Below are 8720 nucleotides of genomic sequence, written 5' to 3'. Positions count from 1 at the left end.
TACCTGACCCATTTTACAGATGAGGGTCAGAGACTTTCTTAAGGTAATTTGGGCAAATAAAGGCCAAGCCTTGGGGACTAGCCCAACTGCTGCATTTGTCTGTCTTGGTGGATTTAATATTAGTCTCCATTTTTGTGCTAAAACCAGACTTAGGTCGTACTTTTTTTTTTTTAAACCCTCACCTTCCGTCTTGGAGTCAATACTTTGTATTGGTTCCAAGGCAGAAGAGTGGTAAGGGTAGGCAATGGGGGTCAAGTGACTTGCCCAGGGTCACACAGCTAGGAAGTATCTGAGGCCAGATTTGAACCCAGGACCTCCCATCTCTAGGCCTGGCTCTCCATCCACTGAGCCACCCAGCTGCCCCCTTACTTTTTTCTTAAAGAGGGAATCTGACCCAATTAGGAGACCCCTGCCTGTTCCCAGTGGCCTGTAATATGTTACTAATATTGTCCAGCAGTCCCTTATTTTTGATACTTTATCGAATACAGATCTCTCCCCCTCGATAATTTCATGGAGCTGCAGGGACGTGGGGGAACGTCTTAGTGCAAGGTTTGATATGTGACCGTGGGCAAGTCCTTCTCCCTGGGCCTCAGTTTCCTCACTTATAAAAACAAGGGGGCAGGACTGCGGGATACCTTCTGGTGCTGACATTTCATAATTGTCCAGCCTGAGCTTGGATTCTCCACTGACAGATCTCTCACTACTCTAACTTTGCCAGTGCCCCGGAATCCCAGGGTCGAAGGGACCCTGGAGGTCATGGAGTCCCAGCCCTTTGTTTTGCTGTATAGGGAAGGGAGGCCCAAGGTCATGGCAGAGTGATCTGAAACCTGGGGCTCCGGATTCGGTGTCTGCCTTTGCCCTTAGAAGACAAGGGCTTTGTTGGCATTGCGAGGCAGGAAGTGCTTTAAAGAATGGGACAACATCTCCCTGTTCCAGAATATTAACTTTTATTTTCAAAGTGGGGAGGGGGAAGGGGGGGGAAGTGGGGCAGCTCTGGCCAGATTCCCCTTCAGGGGCTCAGGCTGCCCCCTGTCCCCTTGCGGTCTCCACTAGGGGGTGCCCCAGGCTTCCATGTACCTGCCAAGAGCCTCTCCCCACCTCTGACACAGGCTCCCTTAAGCTTTTTCACTGTCCAGCAGCGACTTTGAACAGGGACCTCTGTGTCCAGCCCTCTCAGTTCTCGTTCAACTTGGGGGACCGGCTCTCTCTTGTCCCAGCAGGGACCCAGGCAGTCGGCCTCCTCTCACTCCCCAGACCCAGGCGTCATCCAGGGAAAGAGAGTCTGATCCTTCTGGGATCCAGGACCCTGGCCCCCAGCCCCTTCACCCTCCCCAGAGCCTCCCCTTCATTCTACTTTCTTAGTTGATGGTGTGACTTGCAGAAAGCCTGTGGCCTCTTGCTCGCAGGTTCCTTGGCTCTCTGGCCTTGTAGCAGCTTTGAAATCCACCACTTCCATTGCTTGGGTGAACAGGGGTACCCCTGGCCCAGCCAGGGACTCCTTTAGCAGCTCTTAGAGAGAGGTGGGCCCCTCCTTCATGCCCTGATGAAGTGAAAGGGGATGGCTGCCCCCTTGTCCCCCGGGGCCAAAGGAGCTGGGTTCCCTTCCATAGACCCTGGGAAAAGAGAGAGTGAGAAAGAGGAGTTAGGCACCCAACACCCTTAGGGAGACAGGATTGCCAAGGTAGGGAAAGAAGGAGAAAGGCCCCCATTTGGACAAAGACAGGAAAACCCCATCATCACGTGTATAGAAGAGCTGAGAAAAAGTACGAAGGAAAGGGGGCAGCTGGGAAGCTCAGTGGATGGAGAGCCAGGCCTAGAGACGGGAGGTCCTGGGTTCAAATCTGGCCTCAGACACTTCCCAGCTGTGTGACCCTGGACAAGTCACTTGACCCCCATTGCCCACCCTTACCACTCTTCCACCTAGGAGCCAATACACAGAAGTTAAGGGTTTAAAAATTAAAAAAAAAGAAAAAAAAAGTTCACAGGAAGAGAGAGGCTCAGAGGCAGGAAGAGCCACACATGGAGAAGGGCCAGAGGTTGGGAGAAGCCGTGTTCTCTCTCTCTCTCTCTCTCTCTCTCTCTCTCTCTCTCTCTCTCTCTCTCTCTCTCCCAGAGGAGCCCTCACCATCCCTTCTGTTCCCACCAGCTCCTTTGGCCCAGAGCTGGCTGGCCAGCCCAGAACATTCTGGGATACAAGCCGCATCTCCCACTTGGCACTGAGCTCCCATCAAAACACTCGTCCTCCCTCAGGAACTGGCTGCTTCCTAGAGGAGCTGAGCACCCACTGACTGCTGGCCAGGCCTCCCCCTTGGGACGGGGACCCTCTGGGGCAGGAGCCTCCTTACCAACTATGTGTCTTCCCTGGGTTCTGGGGCCTGCCTAGATTCTAAGGCTGCACTGAGGAGTTGGGTCAGCGTGTCCAGTTTCCCTCCTAGTATATCCATTCGCTTCTCCAGGTTTCTGTGGGAAGTGCTGAGGCCAGATTGCAAGTCACACAGGATCATGTGCATCTGGGGGAGAGCAAGGGGTGGGTTTGTCAGGAGGGGCAGGGGGCTAAGGAGCCTTTCCCAGATGCCTCTGCTCCCAGTCCCATCCCTTGATACCTCGGCACTCAATACTCCATCCCTCGCCCCTCCTGCAGCCCCAATCCCCTGTTCTCCATCCTTCTGTCCCTCATCTCCCTGCCCCTTACTCTTCTTCCCACATCCCTTGATCCTTTGAGCCTCTGTTCCCCATGAATGAAGCTCTTCTTATGGCATAATTCTATATAGCGATCCCAGCCCAATCCTCGCCCTCCATCAGCCATCCCTATTCCTTTGGACTCTCATCTCCTGTTCCTCTGTCCCCTGGTCCCTTCCTCCCCATCCCCCCCCCCCCCCAGATCACTCCTCCCAACATCCCTGGACATCGCTGGCCTCCGCCTTACCTTGGAGATGTCCACCATGGAGTTCACTTGTTCTCGCAGTTTCCGGTGTTTTAAGCGGACCTGACGGAATCTGCATGGAGAGAAGTGAGGTGACGGGCTCCCATGGGACTTCTGTGCCCATCCATAGTCTGGCTTCAGCCCTCTGTGGGTCCCCAAGCCCATCCCCTGCCCAGGATATCCACATACAGACACAGAGCAGCTCCTCCCGTCCCCCTGCCCCACCTGCCCTAGCCAGGTCTCACATGTGGATGGCTGAGAGCAATTTCCGCTGGTGCCTCCGAGCAGCTCCGGATTCCTTCCTTCTGATATGTTTGTAGAACATCCAGGCTTCCTGTAGCACTCGGGCCGCAGAATCCCTCATCTTTTGGGAAAGCACAACATCAATGGGTGGGGAGCCCAGATTCCTGGGACCCAGGGACACCTGGGTCCCTGACAAGCCCAGGTCACCTCTGGAGGTTCATGACAGCTGGATCTGATCAGAGGTTTGGAAAAGCTGCACTTCGGGGGCTCGAGAGGCAGGGATGGCAGGGAGGGGCGCTGACGTCCTCACCTCTTTGGCGTATTGAATATCCATCATGAAATTGTGGACGTGTTTCTCCGCCTTATTGAATTCCAGCTTTCGGGCAACGACAGCCACTAGGAGAGCTGTACAGCACACCCCCTGTGGGCAAGGGGAAAGTTCAGAAGCACGCCTGGGTGTCGGGGTGGGTGTGCATGCCCTGGGGGAGCCCGATCCTTTAGGTAATGGAGACCTGCATAAGACCATGTCTGGACCTGTGGAGTCTAGTCTCAGTTTCTCCATGTCATTTCCCCTTTGGAGCCTCGGTTTCTCTATCTACCAAATGTTACACTTGAGGGCTTCAGGTCCCTCCTGGCTGATATCTTCTGTTCTCTGTTCTCTGGTCCCTTCCATCTCTGACATCCGGGCAAATAAGCAAAGACCTGGGGCCCTCAGAAGAGCACCAGCTAGGGGAAGGGAGGCATGATGGTCTTCAAGGGGACTCACCATCACCCCTGTGCAAAGACAGACAATCTTCCCCCACACGGTGCCTGGAACCACATCCCCATAGCCGATGGTCAGGAAGGTGATGGGGATGAGCCACAGAGTGTCTGTCAGGTGCCCTGTGGCATTGATCGCCTGCCTGGGGAGGGAACAGAGAGGGGAAGGTTTGGAGCCCTTGCCTGGGCTCCCATGATGCCTTGGGGGTATGTCCACCCTTGGTTCTCTTCCAAATGCTTTCTACACCCCCACTTCCCGAACCACCTTTAGGTGCAGGACCACCTTCTGATCTCTATGGCTCAATGTGACCTTGGGCCAGTCACTCAGGCTGTACTGGGTCTATGCAAGCTGTCGCTGCATCCCTCTAGCCCTCTCTCGTTTTATGGTGTCTGGTGGGGCCTTTCTCTTCGAGGCTGAGCCACTGCTAATAGCTTTGCCTCTATCAATTCCTCACTAGACCTGGGATGAATCATCAGGTCGAGGTGGGGCTTGCCTTCGGTCTCTCTTGGGACTTGGTTGCTACAACATAAATGTTCCCACTTGTACCCATTTTACAGATTACACTTACCCAGCTAGGTACCCAAGTCTGACATTTCTGCCTTCGCCTACCCTAGGGCTAATAGACTTTTTTCTCCTTTTAAAACAATAAAACCTTTATCTTCTTAGTATCACTTCTAAGACAGAAGAGTGGCAAGGACTAGGCAGTTCAGGTTAAGCGACTTGCCCAGTTAGGAAGTGCCTGAGGCCACATTTGAACCCAGATCCTACAACTTCAGGCCTGGAGCTCTATCCACAATGCCACCCAGTTGCCCTACATAATGCTTTGAATTTTAGTTTTTTTTTTTTTTTAAATACTTTCTGTCTTAGAATGGATGCTAAGTATTGGTTCTAAGATTCTAGAACATAGGTAAGGGCTGGGCAATTGGAGTTAAGTGACTTGCCCAGGGTCACCCAGCAAGGAAGTGTCTGAGGTTCTTGCCCAGGACCTCCTGTCTCTGGGCTTGACTCTCAATTCACTGAGCTACCCAGCCGCCCCTGAAGGCAGGGTTTTTAGAAGAGGTGCGGTCTGGGAGTCAGGGAAGGCCTCTGCCCCTCCGACCCCCTTCCCTTCCCTCCCTTGGGGAGCCCCCGACGCGGAGAGCTCACCTCTCGGCCACGGAGAGCACCCAGGCCGTGGTGAGCCAGAGCCCGAGGGTGAGGGCCAGCAGGAGGCGGCCGGGGTGCGTGTTCATGTACAGTTTGGCCACGAACCAGTGGCGGAAGCGCACCCGGTTGAGGGCGCCGATGCTGCGGTAAGAGGCGTTGAGCAGCACCCCGCTGCGGAGCAGCACGGCCCGGGGCACCAGGTAGAGGCGGAGCAGCATGGCCAGCGACAGCAGCGCCTCGACCTGGCTCAGGAACACGGGCCACGGGCGCGCGGGACTCTGGCACGAAGGCGCGGCCCACGCGGGCAGCGGCGGAGGGTGCGCCCCGCACACCAGCAGCTCCAGCACCATCTGGGCCACCTGGCGCCCGGTCAGCGCCACCCGCCAGTCGCGGAGGCCGTTGTCGGTCATGAAGAGCTGCGGGGAGCGAGGGCGACAAGGGCTGGGCCCCAAGCCTCCGATAAGGAGCTCGGCTCTGGCTTATCAGGGAGGCCCAGGAGGAGCAGGAGGAGGAGAGCGACTCGGGCGCGACCTCGCGAAGTCACTGGGGAGACTCTTGGACAAGCAATCCCTCCCCTCTCCGGGCCTCCGTTTACCCATCTGGAAGCTAAGGAGTGGGGTGGGCCGAGCCAGTTTTCCCTTTTCTCCCTCCTCTCTTGGCCCTCTCCCCCTCTTTTCTTTCTCTCCCTCCTCCTTCCTCTAACTCTCGGCTCCCCTCCCTCCCCTCCTCTCGTCCCGTCCTTGGAAAGAGCTATAGGGTTGTGGTACAGGATGGAGGGTGTGTGTGTGGGGGGCGGATGGAGAGACTGGGAACAGGCTGCTGGAGCCCCGGGGGCAAGGGAGTCTCTGTCAGGGCGTGGACCCTTCCTTGCCACCATCCCCATTAGTCACTGGTCTGGGCCGGCGGGGAAACCCCTGGAGGAGGAGGAAGAAGAGAAGGAGGATGGAAAGACTGAGGTGGCCGGGCAGGGCTGGCAGGGGCGGAGGGAAGCGGCAAGAGGCCGACCTACCTGCACCTCCTTAGCGTGGAAGGCCAAGATGAGTGCGAGGAGGAAGACGGTGGAGATGCTGATCCCACATTTCACCAGGAACAGATAGGGAGCCCACTGTGGGGATACGGGAAAGTCAGAGACACATCTCAGGGCCAGCCTAGCCCCCGAACAGTGCGGACTAACTTCTTCCTCCCCTTCCACCTCCCGCCCCACGCAGGCTTTTAGAAACTACCATTTGGATATCGTGGGGGGTGGGCTGGGTTCATGTTGTGTCCCGGCTTTCCTCCGGCCCCCTGAGCACTGGATGAGGGCGCCCGATATTCTCTACTTTAGGTTCTTGGACGTGAGCTCCCTCCCTCCTCACCACCAGTCACATGTCCCTGATCCTCTTTCTGGCTCTTCCTTTCCCACTCTTACTTCCTCTTGCCTCCAGAGGAAGTGGTTCAAGTTCAGGGGCTCCACAAGACCACCAGGCAGAATCCAGTAAATCCCGGGTTGGGGGCGCAGTGGGTTCGGGCTGTATTCCTGCCTCCTCCCTCTCTCCAATCCTCCAATCCCTCTCTCTGTGTCTGTGTCTGTGTCTGTGTCTGTCTCTCTCCCTCTCTCTCTGCCTCTGTCTCTCTCTGTCTCTCTGACTCTCTCCACAATTATTCTGTACCCCTTAAAGAGTTGCCTCAGGGGGCAGCTGGGTAGCTCAGTGGATGGAGAGCCAGGCCTAGAGACTGGAGGTCCTGAGTTCGAATTTGGCCTCAGACACTTCCCAGCTGTGTGACCCTGGGCAAGTCACTTAACCCCCATTGCCTAGCCCTTGCCACTCTTCTGCCTCGGAGCCAATACACAGTATTGACTCCAAGATGGAAGGTAAGGTTTGCCTCAGTTCCACAACCCAGAGGAATATACTATTCAATGCTCACCCTACTCCCTTACCCCTCAGGCCTCTAGACACCACCATTCCTAGTCTAGTCATCTTCACCCTCTGCTCGAGGGGCCCCTAGAAACCGCTATGCGGAATCCAGAAACCCTCACCTTCTTCTTTAGGGGCTCCTAGAAAACACTTGTCAACACTTATCAAGCATTTAAGAATGTTGGCTCCAGAAGGGGCCTTAGAGATGTTTAGGCTGAGCCCCCCCACCCCCGTTTTAGAAATGATGAGATTCTAGAGAAAGATGGGGAAACTGAGGCGCAAAGCTAGGAAATGATTTTCCCTAGGTCACATGCATAACAAATATCCTGCCCAGACCCAGGTCTCTCCTGATTCCAAGCCTTAAATGCTTTGCTCTACTTTTCTCCAGAGACCCATAGAAGCCAAATCTGGAGGCCCACAGACATACCCACCCCTTGTGGGTTAGGGGTGCCCCTTAGGTCCAGATCCTATCCCCTCCTCCCTCCACCTCCCAGTTCATCCTTCCCCATCCTGAGCTCCCTCCCCCCGCGCTGGGGCCCATCCCACCAGCCTGGCTTATGGCCCGGATTGGGCTCAGGGGCCGGAAGCCTGAGTCCTCCAGTAACCACAACTGAGTGTATATTTTCTCTCTTTGGCAACACATCGGAGAAATTCTCTGAGGGAGAGGGCTGGAGAGCTCAGGACCGTCAGGTCCCTGTGGGGGATGGGGAGATTAGGACTCCTCAGTCCTCCTGGGGTAGGGGGCGAGTTGCTGAGGGAATCAAGCCACCTGAGTCCTTTAAGGGACAGGGATGGGGGAATCAGCCCCCTGGTACTCTGCTGGGCAGCACCTGTTTCTTCCCAAGCCGCCCAACCCTGGTCCCTGCCTTGATTGGTGACCTTTGCCAGCTTCCTGTCCCAGCCTTCCTCAAGGGAACAATGGGGCTGTTGTCCCCCCCAACACTCCCCTCCGCTGAGCCCAGGCTCTGCTCCTGTTTAACCTGTCACCCAGGCTGCCCTCTGTCCCCTCTGTCTGTCTCCACCTTCTCTCATCCAGCTCTTTCTGTGCCTCACTGACTTTTGGCCTCTTCTTAAACCTTTTTCTGCTCGACCCTCGTTGTCTGGGTCTGTCATCCACTTACTTTGTCTCCAGGTATTTGGCTCTGACTCTTTGGGCGTCTCCATCTTCACCTGTCACCCTCTGGCTCCAACTCCCCTTCTCTGTTCTCTGGGTTTATATCAGTACGTGTTCCTCTGGCCTTTTATTTGTCAGTGTCTACATGACTGCTTCAGCCTGTCTCTCTCTGGGTCACTGACAGTCCATGCCTATCTCTTGTTTTGGCCTGTATCTCTCTATGTGCATGTCCCTAGCCCACTCCCCTGACCCACCCCCCTTCCCCATTCACCCTGATTCCATCTCAGTTTATGTCTAGCTATCTCTCTCTGTCTGGCTCTCTCACTCTCCTCCCCTATCTCCCTGACTCTATCTCTGTCTCTCTTTCTTTTCACCTTCTTGTTTTTGTTACTTGATGCTTCATTCCTTGTCTTTCCCAGTCTATGTTTGCCTATCTATCTGATGGTTTCAACTTCCCTGATATCTCTCTCTCTTCTCCTCTCTCTCCCCTTTCCCTCCCTCTCTCCCTTCTTCCCTCCCTCTCTCCTTTCTTCTCTCTTTCTCTCCCCTCTCCTCTCTCTCTCCCCTTTCCCTCCCTCTCTCCTTTCTTCTCTCTCTCTTTCTCTCCCCTCTCCTCTCTCTCTCCCCTTTCCCTCCCTC

At 55.4% G+C, this 8720-nt stretch overlaps 1 protein-coding gene across 1 annotated transcript in view; it reads right to left on the bottom strand.

Moving 5' to 3' along the window:
- Positions 1-1362: 1362 nt before the first annotated feature.
- The window catches only part of KCNN4 (potassium calcium-activated channel subfamily N member 4), a 17345-nt gene continuing 9987 nt past the window's right edge, over positions 1363-8720 (bottom strand). The window contains exons 5-12 of the mRNA XM_044668513.1: positions 6082-6177; positions 5073-5488; positions 3933-4068; positions 3477-3587; positions 3169-3287; positions 2927-2996; positions 2346-2510; positions 1363-1613 (exon numbers count right to left, since the gene is read on the bottom strand). Coding sequence (XP_044524448.1) covers positions 2349-2510; positions 2927-2996; positions 3169-3287; positions 3477-3587; positions 3933-4068; positions 5073-5488; positions 6082-6177 — 1110 coding nt within the window. The 3' untranslated portion in view covers positions 1363-1613; positions 2346-2348. The remainder of the gene's footprint in view (positions 1614-2345; positions 2511-2926; positions 2997-3168; positions 3288-3476; positions 3588-3932; positions 4069-5072; positions 5489-6081; positions 6178-8720) is intronic.

The sequence above is a fragment of the Gracilinanus agilis genome, chromosome 3, assembly GCF_016433145.1.
Source record: "Gracilinanus agilis isolate LMUSP501 chromosome 3, AgileGrace, whole genome shotgun sequence".
Classification (NCBI taxonomy): domain Eukaryota; kingdom Metazoa; phylum Chordata; class Mammalia; order Didelphimorphia; family Didelphidae; genus Gracilinanus; species Gracilinanus agilis.
Note: the sequence above shows the minus strand (reverse complement) of the source record. Positions and strands in the feature narration are given on the sequence as shown.